This window comes from Jaculus jaculus, chromosome 6 (genome assembly GCF_020740685.1).
Source record: "Jaculus jaculus isolate mJacJac1 chromosome 6, mJacJac1.mat.Y.cur, whole genome shotgun sequence".
Classification (NCBI taxonomy): Eukaryota; Metazoa; Chordata; class Mammalia; order Rodentia; family Dipodidae; genus Jaculus; species Jaculus jaculus.
This window is the reverse complement of record NC_059107.1, coordinates 96655795-96682705: the sequence shown is the minus strand read 5'-3', so window position 1 is coordinate 96682705 and position 26911 is coordinate 96655795. Positions and strand designations below refer to the sequence as shown.

Genomic DNA, 26911 nt, shown 5'->3' with positions numbered 1-26911 from the left:
CTCTTATTTTGATGCCATCATCTTTTCCTCCCATTATGATGGTCTTGTGCAGGTAGTATCAGTCACTGTGAGGTGATGGATATCCAGGCCATTTTATGTCTGGAGGAGCATGTTGTAAGGAGTCCTACCTTTCCTTTGGCTCTTACATTCTTTCTGCTACCTCTATCACAATGGACCCCGAAGGTGTGATAGAGATGTTCAGTGCTGAGCACTCCTCTGTCACTTCTTCTCGGCACCATGGTGCCTTCTGAGTCATCCTAGTGATCACCATCATGCCAAGCTTCTTTAACCAAAAGTGAGAGTAGCATTAATATATGGGTATGAACATTAAGAGAAGTACTTACTGGGCAGCTTGGTGAGCATAGTATATACATTTAGGTAGATACCAGCAGATGTTACACCCCTAGAGCTCATAACTACCCCTGTTGTAGGTTTTCAGTATGGGCATGTATTCCCTCCCATGGAGCGGGCCTCCAGTCAGATTAGATAGCAGTTGGTTTCCACCATAACAGACATGCCACTATTGCACCCATTGGCTCATTTGGCCTGGCTGGCCAAATATAAGGCTTGCAGCATCCACTGTTGTTTATCCCCCCAGGTGATTTCTCTCTCTCCCATGGAGCTGCATGCAGCATAGCTTTTTCCAGCTTTCTGTCAGCTGGTCTACATGGAGGAGGTTTTCAGCTCAGCTTCAGCAGATTTCTCAGTGATCTTGCAGCCCAAGCATGTAGAGTCTTCAGTAATAGGGTCTTACCATCTATTCCTGGTGGGAAACCAAAAGTCTCAGCAATGGCCTGCAATTTTTTGTGGGGCATCAGGGACTTCCCTGGCCAACTACTTACTGGAAGGTATCCCATCCCTCACACTGAAAAATTTCTAGTAACAGTCTATGGCTTCTGGGTGCGCCATTATTATTTTTTTTTTTTTAAGGCAGGATTTTGCTCTAGCCCAGGCTGACCTGGAATTCACTGTATAGTCTCAGGGTGGCCTCGAACTCACACCAATCCTCCTACCTCTGCCTCCCATGTGCTGGGATTAAAGGTGTGTGCCATCATGTTCAGCCTATATTTTCCTTTTTTGTTGTTGTTGTTTTTTTTTAATTATTTATTTATTTATTTGAGAGTGACAGACACAGAGAGAAGGACAGATAGAGGAAGAGAGAGAGAATGGGCGCGCCAGGGCTTCCAGCCTCTGCAAACGAACTCCAGATGCGTGCACCCCCTTGTGCATCTGGCTAATGTGGGACATGGGGAACCGAGCCTCGAACTGGGGTCCTTAGGCTTCACATGCAAGCGTTTAACCGCTAAGCCATCTCTCCAGCCCCATATTTTCCTTTTAAAGAAGGAAAGGGCTGGGAAGATAAACACATTAGTAAAGTGTTTGCCTCACAAACATAAAAACCTGAGAGACACTGTCTCAGAAAAGGTGTATAACTCCTGAGGAATGAGTGTCCCTAGTTCTCCACAAGTACTAACACACACACACACAGAGAGAGAGAGAGAAGCTGATTTTAATCATGATTTCTCCTTAGTTAACCTGCCAGAAGTCATCCTGCTTCTTCAATTCTATTACCCATACATATTATAGTTATAAATGTACATATCACTCTTAGTGATTATAAATTCATGAAGACAAAAGATTATACTTTCTCCCTTTTTATTTTTTTGTTGTTGATTTTTATTTATTTATTCGAGTGCTACGGACAGAGAGAAAGGCAGATAGAAAAAGAGAGAGAGAATGGGCGCGCCAGGGCCTCCAGCCACTGCAAATGAACTCCAGATGCGTGCACCCCCTTGCGCATCTGGCTAACGTGGGTCCTGGGGACCTACCTCAGCTTCCCCAGTGCTGGGATTAAAAGTGCACCACCCACTCCTGGCTTCTCCTTTTTTTAAAATTTTTACTTATTTTTTGAGAAAGAGAAAGAGAGAGAATGGGCATGCCAGGACCTCCAGCCACTGCAAATGAACTCCAGACATATATACCACCATGTGCATCTGGTTTATATGGGTTCTGGGGAGTCAAACTTTGCAGGCAAGAGATTTAACCACTAAGCCATCTCTTCAGTGCCCCCCCTTCTTTTAATACCCAGCCACGATATGTGGCGCAACACCTTACAAGGCAGACACTAAATAAATACTGGTTAATTACTTACTGTTACGAAGGTCAATGAGAAAGATCAGGCCTATGCTATATAACATACATACAAAGACGAAAAAGAACTTAACATTTTTGTACATTCTGTAGATGAGAAAGATGAAGTTCAGAGAGTTCTCAGAATTGTTTTTCTCAAATATAATGAATTAGTAATACCCCCAAAATAAAAGCTCACCTGTAACCCCAGGAGTTCAAAGCTACCTCACCTATATAAAATCTTGTCTTAAAACAGCCAAAAAATAAATAAGTAAAAATAAAAACAAACTTAGGGGCTGGAAAGATGGCTTAGCAAAGATACTTGCCTATGAAGCCTAAGGACCCATGTTCCATCTCTCTCCAAATCCCACCTAAGCCAGATGCACAAAGGTGAGGCAAGTGCAAGGTCATACATGCCCATTTAGATGCCTAGCTTGCTGTCCCTAGCTCTTCAAAACACATCACAGTGGGGTTTTTTGTTGTTGTTTTTCTATTTTGTCTGTTTTTCTTTAGCTTGGGATACATCTTTCTTTTTTCTTGTTGTTGTTAATTTTTATTTATTTATTTGAGAGTGACAGACAGAGAGAGAAAGAGGCAGAGAGAGAGAATGGGCATGCCAGGGCTTCCAACCACTGCAAACGAACTCCAGATGCGTGTGCCCCCCTTGTGCATCTGGCTAACATGGGTCCTGGGAATCAAGCCTTGAACTGGGGTCCTTAGCTTCACAGGCAAGTGCTTAACTGCTAAGCCATCTCTCCAGCCCACATCTTTCTTTGTTAAAGTGGTGATTTTACTTGTTGTTTGGTTTCATTTTTAAATTTTTTAGTTTATTTTTATTTATTTATTTGAGAGCAACAGAGAGAGAGAGAGAGACAGAGAGAAAGAGAGAGAGAATGGGCACACCAGGGCCTCCAGCCACTGCAAATGAACTTCAGGTGCACCCCCTTGTGCATCTGGCTAACGTGGGTCCTGGTGAATTGAGCCTTGAACCGGGGTCCTTAGGCTTCACAGGCAAGCACTTAACTGCTAAGCCATCTCTCCAGCCCTGTTTTGATTTTTTTGAGGTAAGGCTTCACTCCAGCCCAGGCTGACCTGGAATTCACAATGTAGTCTCACTGTGGGTTTGAACTCACAGCAATCCTCCTACCTCTGCCTCCCAAGTGATGGGATTAAAGATGTGCACTACTATGCCCAGCCTTTTTATTTTTTTAAGGTAGGGTCTCACTTTAGCCCAGGCTGACCTAAAATTCATCATGTAGTCTCAAGGTAGCCTCAAACTCATGGTGATCCTCCTACCTCTGCCTCTTGAGTGCTGAGATTATAGGTGTGTGCCACCATGCCTGGCTTAAAGTGTTTGTTTGTTGAATATATTTTTATTTATTTATTTACAAAGAGAGATAGAAGAGAGATGGACAGAGAGAAATGGGTGCACCAGGGTCTCTAGCCACTGCAAATGAACTCCAGATGCATGTGCCACCTTGTGTATCTGGCTTTACATGAGTACCAGGGGATCGAACTCAGGTTATTAGGCTCTAAAGGCAAGTGCCATAACCACTGACCTGGAATTCACCCTGTAGTCTCAGGGGAGCCTTGAACTCATGGCCATCCTCCTCTGTCTCTTTTTTTAAAAAATTTATTTATTTATTTATTTGAGAGCAATAGACACAGAGAGAAAGACAGATAGAGGGAGAGAGAGAGAGAATGGGCGCGCCAGGGCTTCCAGCCTCTGCAAACAAACTCCAGACGCGTGCAACCCCTTGTGTATCTGGCTAACGTGGGACCTGGGGAACTGAGCCTCGAACCGGGGTCCTTAGGCTTCACAGGCAAGTGCTTAACCGCTAAGCCATCTCTCCAGCTCCCCCTCTGTCTCTTGAACACTAGGATTAATGCCCAGCTGAAAGAGCTTTTTTAAAATTTTAATTAATTTATTTATTTGAGAGAGAAAGAGGCAAAGAGAGGGAGAGAGAGAATGGGCATCACAGGGCCTCCAGCCCCTGCAAACGAATTCCAGATGTATACGCCCCCTTGTACATCTGGCTTACGTGGGTCCTGGGGAATTGAACCTGGGTCCTTTGGCTTTGAAAGCAAAAACCTTAACCACTAAGCCATCTCTCCAGCCCTTGAAAGAGCTTTTTTATATATGTTTATTTACTTATTTATCTTTGGTGTGTGAGCATGCTCATGTGCATGAGTATGGACACATGCATGTCAGTCAAAGGATTCTTTGGGTGTTGGTCTCAATCTTCCACTTTGTTTGAGGTAAGGTCTCTCATTGTTCACTGCTCTGAACACCAGATTAGCTGGCCTGCAAGCTTACAGGCAATTCTTCTGTTTGTGCCTCACATCTTACCATAGGGGCGTTGACTACAGCTCCTAATGCTACAGCATTCAGCCTTGTGTGTGCTCTGGGGATCCAACCCCAGGTATTTATGCTTGCAACAACAACACGCTATACACTGAACCATCTCCCTGGCCCTTATATTTTATTTTAAATTATTTTTAGTGTACAAAATAATTGGTTTCTGTGGTAGTTCAAATAGATGGCCCCAATATATTCATTATTTTATTAGTTTGTAGTTTGCATCCGCAGCCACTCGACTAGAGGCAGTGTCACTGGGTGGATCTTAGGGTCTAGCCCTGAAGTGTGGTTGTTTGCAATTCTAATCTAAAGATGCAAAGTGCCTAGTTCCACCTGGAGTTCCTGAAGTGTGCTGCGTGGTGTGGCTTTGGGTTTGGGGCTTCTCTCTCTGTGTGTTTGGACCTGGGAAAGCAGGCCAGCTTCTTCTGACATTATGGAATTTCCCCTGGATATGTAAGCTTCAATAAATATCCCTTCCTCCATAACTGTGCCTGGTCTGGAAGTTCATCTCAGCAAACTTGAAGCTGGCTGTTACAGAAATTGGTACCAAGACTGGGGTGAGATAAACGTGACTGTGGATTTTTGGAACCTTTGTTTTGGAGCAACGGCATGGACTTGGTGCTTGCAACTGAAGATGCCTTCTGGAGTGGTAAGTCAAGTTTTGTGGATTATCCTGATGAGAGTTTGAGAATGCTAAGTGCAAACAACATTGAATTTCAAGGCTTGGTTTATGAGCTTTCTAAAAGGAAGGAAAGACTGCAGAGGAGTTTGTTGGAACTGGGCTACTGGCATAAGGGCTGGCTGCATTCTGTTGCGCAGGCCCAGATAATTTGATCGAGATTAAATTAGTAGTGGACTAATGTGCTTAGCAAAAGATAGAAGACTAAGAGATTTAAGATTTTAAATTGGTAAACCTCAAACAAGTTAAAATTATGGGCACTGAGACTGATTTTAGGTTATTGAAGCTACTATTGCAAACACATTAGCAATCTTAAGGAAGATGTCCTAACTGCTTTACATTAAAACAATGGAAAGGATGCCTGAGGAAAGACTGTGATAGAAATGCAAACTCTTTTGGAAAGAGTTGACTGGAGAAGGAACCTGCTCTTAAGGTCATGATTTATTTTGTCCCTGAATTAAGAATATAGTTGTGATGCCAGGTGTGGTGGCGCACAGCTTTAATCCCAGCACTCAGTAGGCAGAGGTAGGAGGATCACCATGAGTTCGAGGCCTCCCTGAGACTACATAGTGAATTCCAGTCAGCCTGAGCTAGAGTAAGACCCTACCTTAGAAAACAAACAAAAAAAAAGAAAGAAAGAAAGAAGAAGAAGAGGAAGAATACAGCTGTGTCCTGAACACCTGGTATTGATTTCAGAAGCATGGAAAATGGGTGGAGTGGTCATGAAATGCAAACAGTTCCAGGAGCTGCTGCTGACATGTGGCATGAGGCAGAACATGATGACCCAGATAGGCTGAAAGAGCCTTTGGAAGATGGACCTTGGTTTGCATGGGGACCTGAAGATGTTTTGGATATACCAGGACCATGCAAGAGCTACCATGGAGCACACAGTTGGCCTGGGATGAAAGTATTCCCTGGTTACTCTGTCCAGCTGGAGGGATGGAATTGCAAAAATTTGGAGACTGTCTGTCTCTGGTTATATTGAACTTGAACTGCAGAAGTTTGATGTTTGTTTGATGGTGGTTGAGTTTGCATTGTTTTAGTCTCTCCTTACTATGCCTTATACCAGTTGAAAATGTTTTTATGTTGAAAGTATTTAACTTGTTTGATTTTATAAGAAGCACTATTTTAAGTTGGTCAAGACCGAAGGGACCTTTGAAATTGGACTGAATACAATTTATAACATGTGACCATTATGAATCTAGTGGGGGCCAGAGGTGGAATGTGGTAGTTTGAATAGATGGCCACCAATATATTCAGAGTTTTATTAGTTTGTAGTTTGCAATTTATAGCCACCTGGCTGAAGGCAGTGTCACTGGGTGGATCTTAGGATCCAGCCCTAAGGTGTGGTGGTAGGTTTGAAATTCCAATATAAATATATATATATTCCACCTGGAGTTCCTGAAGTGTGCTGTGTGTCTTTTGGCTTGGGGCTTCTCTCTCTGTTTGGACCTGTGAAAACAGGCCAGCTTTTTCTGCCATTATGGAACTTCTCCTGGATCCGTAAGCTTCAATAAATATCCCTTCCTCCATAACTATACCTGGTCTGGAAATTCATCTCAGTGAACCTGAAGCTGCCTGCTACAGTTTCATTATAACATTTTAAAAGTTTGTGATGGCTGGAAAGATGGCTCAGTAGTTAAAAATGTTTGCCTGTAGAGCCTAATGGCCAGGTTTGATTTTCCAGTACCCATGTAAAGCTAGACACAAAGTAGCACATGCATCTGGAATTCGTTTGTAGTGGCAAGAAGCCTTGGCATGCCCATACACTCTCTTTCTCTCCCTCCCTCCCTCCCTCTCTCTCTCTGAAATAAATAAATAGAATATATTTTTTAAGTTTCTTTTTTGGCCAGGTGTAGTACTGAGTAGGGCATGCCTATAATCCCAGCACTGGGAAAGCAGAGGCAGGAAGATTGCTTAAGGTTCAAGGCTACCCTGGTCTACATGGTGAGTCATAGGCCAGTCAGGGGTACTTATCAAAGCCTTTCATAAAACAAACAACTTTGGGGCTGGAGAGATGGCTTAGTGGTAAAGCGCTTGCTTATGAGGCCTAAGAATCCCAACTCAAGGCTCAATTCCCCAGTACCCACGTAAGCCAGATGCACAGATGGCACATGCATCTGGAGTTCATTTGCAGTGGCTGGAGGCCCTGGTGCACCCATTCTCTCTCTCTTTCTGCCTCTTTCTCTGTCTGCCTGTTGCTCTCAAATAAATAAATAAAAATTTTAAAAAAACATTTTTTTTTTTCTTTTTGAGACAAGATCTTCCTATGTAGTCTAGGCTGGCTTCAATCCTCCTGTCTGCCTCCTTCCTCCAAACTCTCCAGAGTGCTGGGGATTGAACCCAGAGCCCTATGCTTGCAAGACACTCTTCCACTGAACTACATCCCCAGTCCAGTGCAGAAACTGTTTTGACTATCTATGGCTATCAAGTCTACACTGATTGTTTCTTCTGAAGCCCGGATGCTAGCAATCCTTTTCTTTTCTTCCTCTACTGTTTTATTTCTCTGGGGTAGAGAGGTTTACTAATAGCTTGATATCTTACTATCTGGGAAGCTGATTTAGGAAAGGAAAATGGGAAAGCCATCAGTCAATGTTCACCAACTATGACAGCCCAGGAATTTGAAATCAACAACCATAGATGGAGGCTGAAGGTGTATCTCAGTGGTAAAATAGTGATTAGTGTGCCCCAGTCCAAGGGCAGTAATAATAATGATCACAAATAAATAGAGATCAAGATCTATAAGAGTCCTTATTGGAGTATAAAGGTACCATTAAACTTGTAAAAAAAAAAAAAGAAAAGAAAAGAAGAAGAATTCTGGAAAGTTAACAATGGATGGTTTTCTCAAAGACCACTATCACTTATCTATCTCCCTTTTTCCAAATGAGAATCTGAAATGTTAGAGGTGACATAGACTCCCAGTTTCCTGCATCCAAGACAGGAGTTCATTCCATGCCATGTGCTGGTCACCAAACATCATAAAGTAGCTTCCTCTAGACCATCAGAATGAAAAACAAGTGATTCAAATCCTTCCACTTCTTTCTGGCAATATTAAAGAAAATAAATTTTTTTTTATTTATTTATTTGAGACAGAGAGAGAGAAAAGGGAGAGAGAATGGGCATACTAGGGCCTCCAGCCACTACAAATGAATTCCAGACACATGCACCCCCTTGTGCATCTCACTTATGTGGGTCCTGGAGAATCAAATGGGAGGGTCCTTTGGCTTTGCAGGCAAATGCCTTAACTGCTAGGCCATCTCTCTAGCCCTCTTAAAACAATTTTGATTGGTAAGTAATAATCATGTATGTTTATGGGCTATAATGTGTTTATTTTTACTTATTTGACTGTATGTGTTTGTACACACCAGGGCCTCTTGACACCACAAATGGAACACCAGATGCTAGTGCCACTTTTTTTGGCCCAACTTTACATAGGTGGGTAGAAATTGAACCCTGGTTGTAAGGCTTTATAGGCAAGTGTCTTTAAAATATTGTATATATGTAAGTACAATGATTGTGATGGGGAGGTAATATGATGTAGAATGGAATTTCAAAGGGGAAAGTGGGGGGGGGGTTACCATGGGATATTTTTTTATAATCATGGAAAATGCTAATAAAAATTTTTAAAAAAGAAAATAAATGCTTATTTTTGTTTATTAGAGAGAGTGAGAATGGGCCTTCCAGGACCTCTAGCCACTGCAAACGAACTCCATGTGCATCAGGCTTATATGGAACCTGGAGAACCAAACCTGGATCCTTAGACTTCACAGGCAAGTGCTTTAACTGCTAAGCCATTTCTCCAGCCCAAGCAAAGATCTTTTAACCTTTTTTAAAAGATAATTTTCTTGTTTATTTTTATTTATTTGAGACAGACAGAGAGAATGGGCACACCAGGGCCTCCAGCCATGGCAAATGAACTCTAGATGCATGTGCCACCTTGTGCATCTGGCTTACGTGGGTCCTGAGGAATAGAGCCTTGAACCAGGGTCCTTAGGCTTTACAGGCAAGTGCTTAACTGCTATGCCATCTCTCCAGCCCTCTTTTAACCTTTAATCACTGAGCCATCTCCCCAGAGCCCTACTATGTGTTTTGATCTATGTATATACAAAAAATTCTATCCAGCTAATTTACATATCTACTACCTCACCAATTTACTTTTATGTGTGTGGTGGGAACCTTAATATTTTAACAATTTATTTTTATTTGTTCATTAGAGAGACAGAGAAAGAATGGGTGCCCCAGGGCCTCTTGCTACTGCAAATGAACTCCAGATGCATGCCCACCATATGCATCTGGCTTACATGAATTCTGGGAAATCGAACCTGGGTCCTTAGGCTTCACAGGCAAATACCTTAACCACTAAGCCATCTCTCCAGCCCCTGGTGGGAACTTTTAAAAAAAATATTTTTACCCATTTATTTGAGAGAAAGTAAGAGGGAGAGGGAGAGAATGGGCATGCCAGGGCCTCCAGCCACTGCAAACAAACTCCAGACGCCTATGCCATCCTGTGCATCTGGCATACCTGGGTCCTGGGGAATCGAACCATGGTCCTCTGGCTTTGTATGCAAGCATCTTAACCACTAAGCCATCTCTCCAGCCCTCCCTGGTGGGAACTTTAAACATCTATTTTAGCCAGGTGCATGCCTTTAATCCCATCACTCCAGTGGCAGAGGCAGGAAGATCACTGTGAGTCAGAGAGGCCCATCTGGAATTAGAGTGCCAGGTCAGCCTGGGTTTCAATAAGACCCTACCTTGAAAAAACAAACAAAAAAAATCTATTTCAGCAAACAATATATATATCACATTAAATGTGATCACCATGCAGTGCAAAATATCACTGAAACTTATTTCTTCAGTCTAAAACTTTGTATACCTTGATAAAAATCTACCCTTTCTCCACCCCATCACTCCGCATACTTTTTTCCTGTGTTTTTCTGTGTCCTAGTCTCTCTCTCTCTCTCCCTTCCTCTTTCCCTTGCCTCCCCCTTCTTGTCTCTCCCTGTAAATCCCTCTGTCTGCAATTTCAGATTGAATTGTGGCATGCCTGTATGGTTTTGGTGTTTCTTCTCTAAACTACTGTGTTTCTCACCCAAAGGCGAACATGTACAAGCCAATCAAGGCTCTTTCTTGGTGACCTTTGTGAAAAAGAACTCAGAATTTCGATAAGCTGAGCCTCCCTTCTAGCCTACCCAGTCAATTAAAATGAGTCTCTGGCCCCCCTGAGGGTTGTTAACCAATCCAAGGAAAGAGAAGATCAATCTCATTTCTCCGTCACTCCTGAGCAGGGAGGCTGCTAACCAGTCAGAATCTGCCACTAGAAGTCATTAGAAAAACTGGCCAATCGGGCCAGCCTTGTTACATGGCCTGGTAGGAAAAGAAAGGGACTGATTGGAAAGGATAGTTCTGGCTCCACACTCTTTCCTTCCTGGACCCCAGTTTTCTCAGTGAGGTGAACGGAGGACGCTTCCTCAAGTCCATAGTTAAGAAGATCTCTAGACCATCAGCTAATCTCTAGGGTCATCATTTTTTTTTAGCCTTCAAATTCACTCCCCCCCCCCCACATACCTCTGTCCACTTTTTGTAGCCTCCCTGCTGTGCTACCTACCTAATTTATTGCTTCAAACCTTGTTGCAATACCCCTAAAGATTCTCAGCTTTCCCGCAGATCACCCATCAATACGTCAACTAACTGGTTTTGCATGATTTATGTGGCTGAAAGTTTTGCCATACTTAAGTCTCTTTCAGGGTATGCTAGGGACGGACCTTGCAACACAGTCTCTAGGGAGCAGAGGACTGAATTGCAGTGCCCCATTATAATAATAGTGATGGTGATGATGGTAGTAATGATTGTGGCAATTATTGGGCTCTCACTGGGTACCAAGCCCCTTGTGAAGCGCTTCACCATACGTTATTATCTCAATACTGTCTGTGGGCAAACACTGTTATTTATACCCAATTTCCAAAGGAGAAAAAAGAAAAAGTTAGAAAGGTTAAGGAACTTGTCAATTTGTCCAAGGTCACACAGCAGTTTGGAAAGCCAGGTTTGCCTGATCTGTATGGAAATAAGGAAATATCAGACATTGCAGGTTGTAGCAACTTTCCTGAGGGGTCAGGTTTAGCCTCCTCACAGGCCCCTTCTTTGATTCTCCTCTGGGAATTTTGTTAGTCATATCTGGGATTCTCTAAATTGTCACAACGAACAGCTGCAACACCATTTGGTGGTGGGGGCTCCCAAGAACCACGGGCTTTGTGCCTTTTAGGATATGAAGCTGAGGAGCTTAAAGGAATACAGTTTGGGCAGGAGTGGGTGGGGTGTCGGGGGAGCCTCAAGGGATCTGGTCCTAAATCCTTGCCAGCCTGCCAGTCTTCCCTTTCTCGCCCAGCATCTGACCGTGCCTGGCGCCGTTTAGTACTTGGTAAATACCTGTTGATAGATTCCCAGCAGATCCCAGTTCCGGTCCTGTCTCAGTCAACAACCATAACTGGAGAGATCTGGGGGATTTCAGAGAACATGTGAGAATCCTAACCGGGTTGAAATCGAGGATTTAGGAAAGGCGGGAAGCCCCCCCTCCTCCCACACCCCCTCCTCCCACACCCCCTCCTCTCCTATTTCTCCCCACTCTTTCCCTCCCCTTCAGGAGCTCGGGGCCATAAAAATGCAGATGGAGGATCGGTGTGAAATAACGGGCCCATATAAATCCCTCTGCCGCCCGCCTGCAAGATGGATTGGCCGCATTGAAATTCCTGCGCGAGGATAATTAAACTCGGGGCCTCATCCGGGCAAAATTACATTCCTGTAATGGCGTCGCTCGGGGTCCCGGGAAATTGCTCCGTGGGCTTTCAGCGGCGGTTTTTATCGCCGGCCGGGGTGTGCCTGGCTGCGGCTCGCCTCTCCTCCGGGACCGTAAAGCTGCTGCCGTGATTTATCCTCCCCTTCTCCCAAATCCGATTAAATGGAGGAGCTCGGGGCCGGGGCGCCGCGGGGCCGGAGAGCCGGGAGGGGGCGGCGGGAAGGACGGGGCCAAGGAGGGGAGGACAAACGGCTCCTCAGAGGGTGGCGGATTTGGCTTTATTTACAGCCGCGGCTTTCTCTCTCTCTCTCTCTCTCTTTTTTTTTTTTCCACGGGGGTTTTGTTGAGCTTCTCCTGTCTTGTTCGCGCTGCGTTCAAGCACCATGCCCGGTCAGCCGGGGTTCGGGGCCGCGTAGGCCCGCCTGGCCGCCCTCTTCCAGGGCCGGTCCCGTCTGGGCCGCTAGGGAAGGGACGAGGGCGGGCAAGCTCCCACCTTCTAGCGCCAAGGGCCGGACGAGAGAGGCTGCGGCTGTCGGGAGGGCGAGCCGCTGAACACACCTCGGGGTATCCTGGGCAGGGGCGACCCGATCGCCCGACTGCAGGCCCGCAGTCTGTCCCAGGCCTCACAGGAGAGCTTCGGGGACCATATTTATCTCCTATCTGTGACCCGCAGGTGCAGCTTTTCTCGTGCTTATCAACTGAATAAGAAAAAGGGAAATTAAGGCAAAGCCAGCAGAAGCAGCTCCGGCATTTTGCTGACTATTCGCCAGTGGAGTTGATTTTTTTCCATCCTATTGTGCTACTTAGGGTCCCCAGGGCGACAAGAAGCCACGAATCCTGAGACTTCGTTTTCCTTCTGATAATAACTCAAGCACTGAACCCCAAGTCCCTACTGTATGCTGCTCGCCATTTCCGAATAAAATGGCCTTTTTCCCCCCCTCAATGCGACTGCGCATGCTCAGAAAGGGGGCGCGAGTCCAAGATCCCAAATGCTGTGCAGACCGAACCGCCCGCCACGTTGCGGATGGGCTGACTTGCAGAGTTGGCTGCCCGTCTGAGCGCCTTCGGCTCTTCCTTGCAGTTCCAGCAATCAAACGCCAGATGGAGCGACTGGCTCCACGCCACCACACAGCGGGTAGGCGGCGCTGTGGCGCTGGGGCCGGTCCTTCACGTTGCGTTCTCTCTATCCGTGACGGAGCGACTCGTTGGCCCTGGCCACGCATGCGCAGAAATTTCTTTGCGCTATTCCCGCCCTGTCCCCGCCCCTCTCTGTCTTCTCTGTCCTGGGAGCAGGTAAGGCCTTGGGGCCTCGCGCCCTCTCTGCTCCGCGCACGCGCGCGGGACATTATCCCTCGCGCGGACGCTTGAAGGCCCTTTACCTTGCTAGTTCCCACCCCGGTCCTCGCACCCTCCCAGGCTCCCCGTATCCCCGGCTCCCGAGAGCTACCCCTTCCGCGTGCCGGTGACCTCTAACCGCGCGGGCCTGGCGCCATCTTGGTGTCTCGTGGGGTGGGGGGAGCTTGGAGCTGGCGAAAATCAAATCCCGGAGTGCATGTTTCCACCCGAGCCGAGCTGGCCCGTTCCGGCCCGGCCCCCCGCACACGCTCACTGCTCACTCTCGTGCTCACAGTTGTCAAAACCCCCAGATGCCCGCCCCGCTCATGTCTGCTTTTTCCTGTCTGCCTGAGTCGTGCCTTCTCGATTCTGAAACCTCCAGACTTTGAGCCTCACGACCCCAGCCGCTCTGACAGTGAAGATAGTGCATCTTCTAAAGCCACCAACCCCTCTAGCCAGCGTCCTTCGGTTAAAAAGAGTAAACCGTAGCTGGGCGTGGTGGCACACGCCTTTAGTCTTAGCCCTCCGGGAGGCAGAGGTAGGAGGATCACCGTGAGTTCGAGGCCACCCTGAGACTACATACTGAATTCCAGATCAGCCTGGGCTAGGGCGAGATCCTACCTCGAAAAACCAAAAATTAAACCGTGAATGAGGCAGAAACGAACAGAACAGACCAACACCCCCTCTCTGTGGATAGGCTGTGGTTTGGGTAAACCGGAGCAGGAGAGAGGCATTTTCCTTAGAGACATGGTTGTTTCCCAGCACCTTTCTTCCCTGGCACTCTGGTGAAATTGAAACTAACATCACAACTGCTGAGCTAGAAATGAGGGTTTCTGTTACAGGCAGCAGGCCCAGAAGGAGGGGAGAGGTCCAGCTACTGGAGTCTGCGTTAGGATGTCCACATGCCAGGTTTCCTGTCACATATTTTATTATGCCCAGATCTGCCATCAAGAAAGAAATTTCAGGAGTTCTGATTCTGAAGAATGCCTTTACTGAGTTAGAGCCCAGTTAGGTGGTCAGTGGAAGTATCTTTAGGAAGTGCAAGTTCTTTTAGTTGCAACCTTTGTGGAGGCTTATTTCATATGGCCACACATGTACATGTGTTAATTCTTAAATTACCAAACTGGATCCTCTAAGGGCTACATTTTCTAGATTAGTGAAGATCATTTTAAGGCTTAATTGCTTTTGGACAATTATCTCAGTCTCTTGAGACAAGGCCTCAAATAGGTGAGCCCACCCAGGGTAGTCTCAAATTCAAGATACTCCTGCCCTGACTATCTGAGTGCTGGAATTAGAGTCATAGTCCACCATATCTGCCTTCGGGTCTAATTTTAAAGATACACCAATTTGGGCTCAAGAAAACCTGAATGTTGAGCACCAAAATTGGGTTCAAGTTAAAGGCAGAAGTCAAAGTTTTAGATAGGACAAGACATGAAGACATCCATACATCTAAAAGTAAAATTCTGGATTTGCAAGTGGTAGGTATGCCCTTGGACAACTAGATTCTAGTTCAGGTAAGAAAATAGTGCTTAACAGGCCTACAAATTCACTGAGTATGTCAACCTGTAGCATATCAGAACTTAAAAAAAGCTGGGAAGGTGACTCTGTGGTCGAACATTTGCCCATATGCAGTAAGGCTCAAAAGACAGTCCCAGCTCTACCACTGACCAGTTCTGGGGTTTTAACCATGTCCTTATGGTTTTGTGTACCTTAGTTGTAAGGATAGTTCATTGCTTAACTTGTTTGAAATATAGGCACTTGAGATTTTGACTGGATTTTAAGGGGAGGGAGCCTAAGAAGATTGCTTTTTGTTTGGTTTTATTTTTTTGAGGTAGAGTCTCACTCTAGCTCAGGCTGACCTAGAATTCACTATGTAGTCTCAGGGTGGCCTTGAACTCACGGCTATCCTCCATCTCTGCTGGGATTAAAGGTGTATGCTACCAGCCGGGCGTGGTGGCGCACGCCTTTAATCCCAGCACTCGGGAGGCAGAGGTAGGAGGATTGCCATGAGTTCAAGGCCACCCTGAGATGACAGAGTTAATTCCAGGTCAGCCTGGACCAGAGTGAGACCCTACCTTGAAAAACCAAAAAAAAAGGTGTATGCTACCATGCGTGACCCTGAAGATTACATTGAAAAAATATATTTATTTGAGAGAGAGAAAGAGGCAGAGACAGAGAGAAAATGGGTGCAGCAAGAACTTCACCCGCTGTAAATGAATTACAGATGCATGTGCCACCTTGTGCATGTGGCTTATGTGGGTCCTGGGGAATTGAACCTGGGTCCTTTGGCTTTGTAGACAAGTGCCTGAACTGCTAAGCCATCTCTCCAGCCCTAAGATTGCATTTTTTGTTTTTGCAGTATGGTCTCACTCTAGCTCAGGCTGACCTGGAATTGCCTGCGAAACCTAAGGACCCACGTTTAACTACCCAGATCCCATATAAGCCAGATGCACAAGGTGATGCATGCCCAAGGTCACACATGCACACAAGGTGGCACACACATCTGGAGTTCAATTGCAGTGGCTAAAGGTCCTGGTGCACCAATTCTCATTAAAAAAAAGAACAAAATAAAAACAACACTTGCTTTTAGATTTTTGTAAATATATTTTATTTATTTGTTTGAGAGAAAGAGGCTGAGAGAGGGAGAGAATGGGTATGCCAGGGCCTCCAGCCACTGCAAATGAATTCCAGATGCATGTGCCACCTTGTGCATCTGGCTTATGTGGGTCCTGGAGAATTGAACTGGGATCCTTTGGCATTGTAGGCAAATGCCTTAACCACTAAGCCATCTCTGCAGCCCCTTTTTTATTTTGTTTTTTTTTTTTTTTTTTTTTTTTTTTGAGGTAGGGTTTCACTCTAGCCCAGGCTAACCTGGAATTCACTATGTAGTCTCAGGCTAGCCTCAAACTCACAGCAATCCTCCCACCTCTGTTTCCTGAGTGCTGGGATTAAAGGTGTGCGCCACCACATCCATCGCCTTTAGATCTTTAACTCACTCTCCTTTTGAGTAATTTCAGCTCCATCAACTTTTGTACTTACAGGATATAAGAACTTTAGGTCTTGGGAAAGCAAATTTTATTTTTCAAGGAGGGTCTTACTCTATTCCAGGCTGACCTGGAATTCACTGTGTAGTCTCAGGGTGGCCTGCAACTCAAGGCAGTCCTTCTACTTCTGCCTCCCAAGTGCTGGGATAGGAAGACAAAACTTAATATTCCTTAGTGATGAAAATAAAAGTTTACAGTTGTTGCTAATTAGAGTAACACCAGAGTTCCTCATTGAGCTGCCTGATCCTATTAATTAGTAAAGAAATTGGAGTGTTTTGAGAAGTCAGGTGCTTCAGGTAATTCAATAAAAAGAGAACTTCTGTGGCTGGAGAAATGGCTTAACGGTTAAGGTGCTTGCCTGCAAAGCCTAAGGACTCATGTTCACCTCTCCAGGTCCCACATAAGCCAGATGCACAAAGTGACACAAGGTCGCACATATGCACAAGGGGCCGCATGTGTCTGGAGTTCTATTGCAGTGGCTGGAAGCCCTGGTGTGCCATTTCTCTCTCGTATATATTTTTAAAAAAGGGCCAGTCTGTATGATTGCCTCAAAAAAAAAAAAAAAAAAAAAAGATAGAAAAAGAGAACTTCCAGTGTCTTGGACTTAAAAAAAAAAGTCCCACAGCCTGGAGAGATGGCTTAGCGTCTAAGGCACTGGCCTGCAAAGCCAAAGGACCCAGCTTCCATTCCCTAAGACCCACATAAGCCAGATGTACAAGGTGGCTCATGCATCTGGAGTTCATTTGCAGTGGCTGGAGGCCCTGGCATGCCCATTCTCTTTCTGCTTCTTTCTCAAATAAATAATAAAGCTTTAAAATCTCCCAAAAGTGCAAAGTTTAGTTTTGAAGGCTGTGGATGTGGCCTGTGCTAGAATACTAGGCTAGATAATATGTTTGATGCCTTGGTTCTAACCCTAACAGCACCAAAAAAGAAAAACTCTGGCCTGTTTTGTTTTTATTTTTCTAGTCAGGATCTCACTCGTTAGCTCAGGCTGGCCTTGAGCTCACTAGGTAGCCCAGGCTTGCAGCAATCTTCCTGTTTTGAGTGCTGAAATTATAGGCAAAGACAGCTATACCCTGCTAGTTTAGTTTTAAAGATAGCTTCTTTATGACCAGACACTGAGGTTCAGAGAAAGATGCCTTTGAACAAAGACCGAAAAAAACTTGGCAAGACATATTGGGAAAATTACTCTGACAACCTCAAATCATTAGGCTATAAAAACGGGTAACACGGGCTGAAGAGATGGCTTAGTGGTTGAGATGGCTTAGTGGTTAATTTGCTTGCCTTTGAAGTCTGAGGATCCAAGTTCGATTCCTCAGTACCCACATAAGCCAGATGCACATGGTAGCACATGTGTTAGCAGTGTCTGGAGGTCCTGGCGTGCCCCTTGTCATCCTGTTCCCCCACCCCACACCCTATCTCTTCTCTCATAAATAAATAAACTTTTAAAAATGAATAACAGGTCTTAAAGCAGGTACCAGGTGACTACTTGTCCATATTTTGAGAAAAAACACTTGATTTCAGGGTTCTAATCCCATCTCTACTGATGACTTGAGGTCAGTCACTACTATTGCCCAGTTAAGCTTCCTAGAGCTCTTTTCCAGTTACTGAGTGAGAATGTATTTTGGTGAGCAAGGACAATGTTTATAATGCTGCTTCTATTTCCAGCTCTCCTGCTTTTGCCCCTCACCCTGAAAATGTATGCCTGCTCCAAGATCGTCTCCACTCGCTCCCTGGTAAGTGCCTGCTTTTTGCAGAATAGTTTTCAAGGAGGACATATTGTTTCTTCCTTCATATTAGGTCTTTTCCTGCACAGCTTGGCTAGGAGAAAGTTAATGAAATATTGGGAAGGGAAGGCAAGGGTCTTTGCTGTGGTTGCTGAAAGGAAAGTGAATACTTGCCAGGCATCCCCTGCACCAAAGCCTTTGGGACCCTGCTAATTCTTACCCAGCCATGACCAGATCATATTATTCCAGCATAAACTCTTCTGTGTAGTTTAGGCAAAGTATAGATTGTGTGTAGGATGTGTCTTGAGCAAGCCATAACTAGGAGTTTATTACAGAAATTTAAGTTTAAATGAAAAGCTACAATACACATAAGTGCACACTAGACCCTGGTTCAGAAGCAGTATTATAGAAGTTAAAAGCTCTTCACTCATCCAGTAGTAGAAAGGTCTGAGGCTGTTAGCAGGCAGGTACCATTTACTGACGTACTTAACCATGTGCCTGGCACTGCTTACCAGTTTGTATACTTCATCTTATTTACTCATTAAATTAGAAGAGAGAGAGTCTCATTTTCTAGGTAAGAAACAGGCTTAGAACAACTTAAGTGACATTTCAATAATGCACACATGATAGAAAGTTGAAGATTTGAAGGCTGGGGGTGTCCATGATAGAGGTCTTACCCTAACATATGCAAGACCCAAGATTTAATCCCTAGTACTGCCCCACCCACCCACCCAAAAAAAGCCAGACATGGTGACTCATGCCTATAATCCTAGCACTTGTAAGCCTGAAGCACAAAGACTGGGACAAGTTCAAGGCCAGACTCTACTACAGTAAGACCCTGTCTCAAAAAAAATGAAGAGGGCTCCTTTAATCCCAGCACTTGGGAGACAGAGGTAGGATCACCATGAGTTCCAGGCCACCCTGAGAATACAGAGTAAGTTCCAGGTCAGCCTGGACTACAGTGAAACCCTGCCTCAGGGGGGAAAAAAAAATGAAAAGGGCTGGAGAGATGGCTTAGTGGTTGAGGCATCTGCTTGCAAAGTCTTAACAGCCTGGGTTCGATTCCCAAGTTCCCACATGAAACAAGATGCACAAAGTGACATATGTATTTGGAGCTCATTTGCAAAGGCTGTAGGCCCTGGCATGTGCACTCATTCATTCTCTCTGCTTGCAAATAAATTTATATATACACACACATACATACATACATATATATATATGTAGAGAGAGAGAGAGAGGAGAGGAGCTCAGGCCTGGTCACACATGCCTTTAATCCCAGCATTCAGGAGGCAGATGTAGGAGGATCACCATGAGTTTGAGGCTAGCCTGGAACTACAGAGTGAGTTCCAGGTTAGCCTGGGCTAAAGTGAGACCCTACCTTAAAAAAAAAAAGGTGGGGTTGGGGAAATGGCTTAGTAGTTAAGGCGCTTGCATGCAAAACCTAACTACCTGAGTTTGATTCCCATTATGTATTCCGAAAGTGGCACATGTATCTGGAATTCGTTTGCAGTGGCTAGAGGGCCTGGTGTGCCCATTTTCATTCATTTATATTCTCTCTTTCTCTCTCTCTCTCTCTCTCTCTCTCTCTCTCCCCCCCCCCCCCCTGCTTGCAAATAAATGTGTGTTTGTGTGTGTGTGTGTGTGTGTGTGTGTGTGTGTGTAAATTTTTTTTTAAAAAAAGGAAAAACTTAAACCTGTTTTGGCAATACTAACTTCCGGTTAGTCCAAAAAGACTACTGGGAAGAGGTGAATTTCATGGAGGCTCTTTGTGTCTGTTTTCCAGAAGGATGTGTTCAGGGAATGAAGCCCTGATCCTGAGCTTTCTCACTGTGGACAGCCATTACCAGTACATACCTTCTGTATTGTGTGAGGCAGATGCTTCTTAGGCTTACATTTCTTCTCACTTTTTTTTTCTTTTTTGTTTTGTTTTTTTAGGGGGTCTTTATTTTTTCTGGGTTTTGTTTGGTTGGTTGGTTGGTTGGTTTGGTTTGGTTTGGTTGGTAGGTTTGGTTTGGTTTTTCAAGGTAGGGTTTCACTCTAGCCAAGCCTGACCTGAAATTCACTATGTAGTCTCAGAGTGGCCTTGAACTCACGGCGATCCTCCTGCCTCTTCCTCCCTAGTACTGGTATTAAAGGTGTGTGCCCCCATGCCCGGCTGTTTCTGGTTTTGTTTTTTTTTGGGGGGGGGGTTGATTTTTTGAGGTAGGATCTCATTCTAGCATAGGCTGACCTGGAACTCAGAGTAATCCTCCTACCTCAGCCTCCTGAATGTTAGGATTATAGACATGAGCTACCATACCTGACTTAGCAGAAGGGTGAGTAACCCTTTGTGATCCTCAACGAAGAAGACTTTTCTTTCCTTAAAGTAGAGCCTGGTTCTTGAATCTAAAGTTTGCTAAAGCCAGGTATAGTGGTGCATGCCTTCAGTCCAGTACTAGAGAGACTGAGGCAAGAGGATTGCTTGAGAGTTTAGGGCCTTCATGGGCAACATAGACCTTCTCTCTGGGTTTCTTTTTATGTTGTGTTTTGGCCTTTTTTTTGAAGCAGGGGCTCACTGTAGCCCAGGCTGGCCTGGAACCCACAGTGATCTTCCTACGTCAGCCTTCTGAGTGCTCAGATTACAGGTATGTGCTGACAGGGCCAGTGCTCACTCTTGTACTCTTCTTTCTCTTCCTCTTCCTTTCTTGCCTTCTTCTTATCTCCTCCTTCTTCCTCTTTCTCTCCCCCAACCCTCTCTGTCTCTCTCTCTCTCTCTGAGAGATATCGCCTCTTTGTAGCCTTGGTTGGCCTTAGACGTACAGCCTCACCCTCCCAAGTACTAGAATTATAGGCATGCCTAGCTGTGAAACCTTGGTTTTTTTGTTGTTGTTGTTGTTGTTTTTTTTTGTTTTGTTTTGTTTCTTGAGGTAGGGTGTCACTCTGGTCCAGGCTGACCTGGAATTAACTCTGTAGTCTCAGGGTGGCCTTGAACTCACAGCGATCCTCCTACCTCTGCCTCCCAAGTGCTGGGATTAAAGGCGTGCGCCACCACGCCCGGCTTGTTTGTTTTTTAACTATTCTATTTGTTTATTTATTTGCAAGCAGAGAGAGAGTATGGGTGCTCCATGGTCTCTAGTCACTGCAAGTGAGCTCCAGATGCATGCACCCCTTTGTGCATCTAGTTTACGTGGGTACTGGGAAATTGAACCCAGGTCATTTGGCTTTGCAAGCAAGCACCTTAGCCTCTGAGACATCTCTCCAGCCCTAAAACCTTGTTTATTTAAACGTGTAGAGTTTGATAAAATAAAGAATAACTTAATATTCTGATTAACTTTGAATGAATAGAGGGGACATCAGATAAGATGTTACCCTTTCATGTGCCTTGGAGTAGTTCTGAAAGTCCTTTCTGCAGCCTCCTTGACCTTTCCCGTGTTGTTTCACTAGGTCAGGAGCACCTCTCAGCTGCTGAGTCGACCACTGTCTGCGGTGGTGAACCCCCCAGAGACACGGACAAATGAGGTACCTCAGGTGGCTTTGGGACTGTTGGGGGTGGGGGAGGCACAGGGAAGGTTGCCTGCCAGCACCAGTAGGGGGGTGTAGAAGACAATCATAGACAGAAGTCAGGAGGCCATTGGCTTTAGGTAAAGGTGAAGGACAGTTAATGCCATGTATATATTTCAGCTTTCTAGCTTTTGTGCCTGGCAGTTCCCCTGTGTGGTGTTATTTACTGTTATTAACTTGGCCTAGTGTACTGACTAGGTTCCAGGCACCAAGAACAGACTCGGGACCTGGACTGAACACTTCCTAGTATATACCTGAATCACGAAGATATTTGAACTGTACATCTTATAGGTTTGCTCGGAGGTTTCCAGGAAGTTAAATTTGTCCACTGGGGAAGGAGTATCATATTTGACAGAATAGTTAAATGGTACAAATGTTTCTAGAACAAAAGTGGTTTCCAAAAATAAACAAACATCTGGCTTTCTACCTGCCTTTTCTTCACAGAGCCTCAGCAGGCTGGCAGTCCCCCGTCCCCTGACGTCACTTGTTGCTAGCCGCAGCTTCCAGACCAGCACCATTTCAAGGGATATCGACACAGCAGCCAAGTTCATTGGAGCTGGGGCTGCCACCGTTGGGGTGGCTGGCTCGGGGGCTGGGATTGGGACTGTGTTTGGCAGCCTCATCATTGGTTATGCCAGGTAAGATTAGTTGGCTCCTCCATGGTTCTGATAGGCATTCTGAAGATCTGGACAGAAACACTAGGAAGTCTAGAGTTGACACTACTCATACATGTTAGTAAATGATAACACATGCCTGTAATCCCATGAGTGGTAAAGACAGGTGGATCAGGTGTTCAAGGTTAGCCTGGGCTACATAATGAGTTAAGATCTTATCTCAAACAACCACCAAAAAAGAAAGAAAGAAAGAAAACATAAAATTGAGGGGTTTTTTGGTTTCACTATGGTTCAGGCTGACCTGGAATTCACTATGTAGTCTCAGGGTGGCCTCTAACTCATGTGATCTTCATACCTCTGCCTCCTGAGTGCTGAGATTAAAGTCATGTGCCACCATGCCCAGCTTAAAATTGAGGGGTTTTTGTTGTTTTTTGTTTTCTTGGTTTTTTTTGTTGTTGTTGTTTTCCTTCAAGGTAGGGTCTCACTCTGGCCCTGGTTGACCTAGAATTAACTGTATAGTCTCAGGGTGGCCTCAAACTCATAGTCATTCTCCTACCTTTGCCTCCCTGGTGCTGGAATTAAAGGCGTGCACCAACACACCCAGAAAAATTGAGGTTTTAAAGTTCCTCAGCCACATATTTCAAATGCTAAGGAGCCAAACATGGCCAGACAGTACCATATTTAACAGGTATAGAACATTTGCATCACTGAAGAAAGTGCTACTGAACAGCTTTAGAGCAAGGGTTGGCAAACTAAAGCCTGCAGGATGTATTTGGACCACAACTTGGTTTTCTGTGATTAAGCTAAAAGCAGTTTTTACTTTCAATTTTACTTATTAAGACAGGGTCTTGCTATGTAGTCCAAACTGACTTCAAACAGTCCTGCTTCCCAAGGGCTAGAATTATAGGTTTATAAGGTTTAGCAGCAACAAAGAAGACCTAGGGATGTGGCTCAGTTGGAAGAGTGCTTGCCTAACTTGTTTGAAGCCCTGGGTTCAATCCCCAACACCACATAAAGCCCAGCATGGTAGTGCACACCTGTAATCCTAGCACTCAGGAGGTCAAAGCAGGAGGCTCAGAAGTTCAAAGCCATCCTCAGCTACATAAAGAGTTTGAGGCCAGCAACCAGCAAGATCCTATCTCACAAAACAGAAAAGGCAGGACTGGGGAAATGACTCAGTCAGCCATGTTTTTAATCCCAACCCAGGGAAAGCAGAGACAGGAGGATCCCTAGAGGGCTTGCCAGCTAGTTAGACTAGTTGAAACAGTGAGCGAGCTCCAGGTTCAAGGAGAGACCTTGTCTCAAAACATAATGTGGGGAGCAATTGAGGAAGATATGAAAAAGGCTAGAAGATGGACATGGTGGCACGTGCCTTTAATGCCAGCACTTAGGAGGCAGAGGTAGGAAGATCACCATGAGTTCGAGGCCAACCTGAGACTATGTAGTGAATTCCAAGTTTGCCTGGGCTAGAGCGATACTCTACCTCCCTACCTCTAAAAACCAAAAAAAGTCAAAAGTTGGTGTGTGTGTAATGTGGTATGTGTGGGGTGTATACACATGTATGTGCCCATGTGGCATCCCATCATGTTGCCTTTGATGGCCAAAGTAGGACATACCGTGTTCCCCTCAATTACTGTTTCACCCTTTTTTTTTTTACTTTATTCATTTATTTGAGAAAAAGAGAAAGAGGCAGAGAGAGGAAGAGAGAGAATGGGCATGCCAGGGCCTCCAGCCACTGCAAAAGAACTCCATACGCATGCACCCTCTTGTACATCTGGCTTATGTGGGTTCTGGGGAGTCAAACTGGGGTCCTTTGGCTTTGTAGGCAAACACCTTAACCTTTAAGCCATCTCTCCAGCCCGCACCCATTCTTTCTTAAGTCAGAGTCTCTTATGGATCCTAGAGCTTGCTGGGTTGTTTTTTGTGGCGGGGGAGAGGGCCCCAATGATTCTCCATTTTTCTGCCCCTCACAGGACAGGGGTTACAGATGTGCATGGCCATGCCCAGCTGTTTATGTGGGCCCTTTACAGGAACAGTTTGCCATCCCTGGTCTAGAGCTTAGTGAACATAGTCACAATGTAATGACTTTACTGCTATTTTCTCCGTCTCTGGGAATCCCCTCTGTCTCCTCCTGGGACAACTGCATCTGCAGCCAGCCATACTGGTCCCTGACACCTGGGACTATTTGGTCCCCACTAACTTGGGATAACTGTAGAACCAAATTAATCCTTTAGAGACCAACAAGTTCTGTCTGGAGAAATGGGGTCATTTTAAAAGAGTTTTTATTTTATTTATTTTATTTGAGAGAGAGAGAGAGAAGCAGAGTGGGGGGGGGATGGGCTTCTAGCCACTGCAAACGAACTCCAGATGCATGCACTACCTTGTGTATCTGGCATACATGGGTCCTGGGGAATTGAGCCTTAAACTGTGGTCCTTGGGCTTCACAGGCAAGCATTTAACTGCTAAGTCATCTCCAGCCCCTCTGGTTTTTTACATTTATTTATTTATTTGCAAGCAGAGAGATATAGAGAATGGGCATGCCAGAGCCCTTAGCTGCTGCAAATGAACTCCAGACACATGCACCACCTTGTGCATCTGGCTTAACGTAGGTCCTGGGGAACCCTAGGTCCTTTGGCTTTGCAGACAAGTGCCTTAACTGCTAAGCCATTCCTACAGTCCTCTTCACTATTTTCAAATGAGCAAAGGGAGTCAGCTCCTCTGACTTTCCTGTCCTGTTTTTCAGTATTTTCCTAATTGTGCCCTTAAAGTCCTCAGATCCTGAGGATATGACCTATTGTCTGTCTTAGGAGTGGAGACCGGACAAGCATTTTATTTATTTTTATTAAGATTTTGGTCAAGCATGGTGGCATGTGCCTTTAATCCCAGCACTCGGAAGGCAGAGGTAGGAGGATCACTGTGGATTTGAGGCCAGCTTAAATTCCAGGTCACCCTGGGCTAGAGTGAGACCCTACCTTGAAAAACCAAAAAAACGAAAAAGGAAAAATAAAGATTTTGTTTATTTGCACATATGTATGTACACTAACACTTGTGTGTGAGATGCCAGGATTTCTTAACATTGCAAACATGCTAGATGCATGCACCACTTTTGAGTCACTTTTTACATGGGGACTAGAGAATGAACTCAGGCTGTCAGGCTTTGCAAACAAGTGCTTTCAACTGCTGAGATATTTCCCCAGCTCCTAGACAAGCATTTTAAAGCCTCCATTTTTGTACCATTATATTTTTACTTCTGTTTGATATTGAGATTCTGCTTAAAGTTTGAAAACTGCTCTAGAAATATCCTGCTACTTTGAGTGCCTCTTCCATTCTACTGAGGCCTATAGTTGGGGTGATGACAGGAGTGGTCCACTGGAGAAGATAAATCTTGTGTGGGGGCCATGGGATAGGATTTAGATTGTACCCTCCCAATTATTCAGTCCCGGTTGAAACTGTAGTGTTCCAGGGCCAGGATTTGGCCATTATGTGGTCATCCTGAATGGCTCTTCCCCCTGCTCCCCCCCCCTGCAGAGGTAGGATCTCACTCTAGCCCAGACTGATCTGGAATTCACTGTGTAGTGTCAGGGTGACCTCGAACTCATGGCCATCCACCTACCTCTGCCTCTCCAGTGTTGGGATTAAAGGCATGTGCCACTACACCCAGCAATAGAGTAATGCTTATCTTAAATGTGTCAATCCAGATATAACACTGACATATTCTTTTTAAAATATTTTATTTATCTGAGAGAAGGAGAAAATATGGGCATGCCAGGGCCAAGCCATTGCAAACGAGCTCCAGATGCATGCATCACCTCGCACATCTGGCTTATGTGGATCCTGGAGAATCAAACCTGGGTTATTTGCCTTTGCAGGCAAGCACCTTAACCACTAAGCCATTACTCCAATCCCTGAAAGACTTTTTAAATATTAGATGTGGTTGAAGGCAATTCTCCCAAGCCTACCTTAGAAGTTTAGCATTTTCTTTGTATGGACTGGAAATTCAGTCTTTTCTCCTTTCTTTCTCCCAGGAACCCTTCTCTGAAGCAACAGCTGTTCTCCTACGCAATTTTGGGCTTTGCCCTGTCTGAGGCCATGGGGCTATTTTGCCTGATGGTGGCCTTTCTCATCCTCTTCGCCATGTGAAGCAGCCATCTGCACGTTTCCCTCCTGTAGTTCTTTCTCCCATGTCCTGTCTTCCCTGAATGTTCCTTTTCCTGCCCCCCCCCATCCCAGGAAGTCTGGGAAAAGTGGTTGGCTCAGGGTTTGACAGATTGAAGACAAATAAATACTGTATTAATAAGATGTTTCTTGGTCTCCTGTGTATATTTTTTTCCATAGTTGGCTGAGTGCCTTGGTGAGCGTACAAGGCCTGGAGGGTAGTGATGGTTCTAAACACTACAGGGGTCTGGCTGGGCTCATTTATTGTATTTCAAGAAAGCTTTATTCAAAAAGCTGTCCTTTTTAATAATTACCACCTAGCATGACCTGCTACTTGCCTTGAAGGATTGGGGTCAGTTCAAAATGCTGACTAACGGGCTTTTTGTTATCACTACCACTATCCTGGCTCAAGGTCTCATTGGTATCCATGTGGTCTGTTGCATGAACCACTCATCTGGCTGTCTGCCTAAGAGTCTCTTCCCTCTGGCATTTGCTTTTCCCCACTCCCAGGTAAGTTGTTCTTTAAGTACAGGACTGT

General features: G+C 45.1%; 1 protein-coding gene and 1 long non-coding RNA gene across 3 annotated transcripts; one reads left to right on the top strand and one right to left on the bottom strand.

Moving 5' to 3' along the window:
- Window positions 1–729: 729 nt before the first annotated feature.
- On the bottom strand, window positions 730–13458 carry LOC123461688. Its single transcript, XR_006637798.1, has 3 exons — window positions 13406–13458; window positions 11592–11659; window positions 730–763 (listed from the first exon to the last, which is right to left on the bottom strand). It is a non-coding gene; the product is annotated as an uncharacterized LOC123461688 (long non-coding RNA).
- On the top strand, window positions 12820–26517 carry Atp5mc2 (ATP synthase membrane subunit c locus 2). Of its 2 annotated transcripts, none has more exons than XM_045153440.1 (5): window positions 12820–13093; window positions 18006–18073; window positions 21488–21562; window positions 22049–22242; window positions 26244–26517. In XM_045153440.1, the coding sequence occupies exons 1-5, from the start codon at window positions 12880–12882 to the stop codon at window positions 26356–26358; spliced, it is 666 nt and encodes a 221-aa protein (XP_045009375.1). In that variant the 5' UTR covers window positions 12820–12879; the 3' UTR covers window positions 26359–26517. The 2 variants fall into 2 exon arrangements, with proteins under 2 accessions (XP_045009375.1, XP_012803761.2); XM_012948307.2 differs by lacking the exon at window positions 12820–13093 and adding an exon at window positions 13178–13251.
- Window positions 26518–26911: the final 394 nt, after the last annotated feature.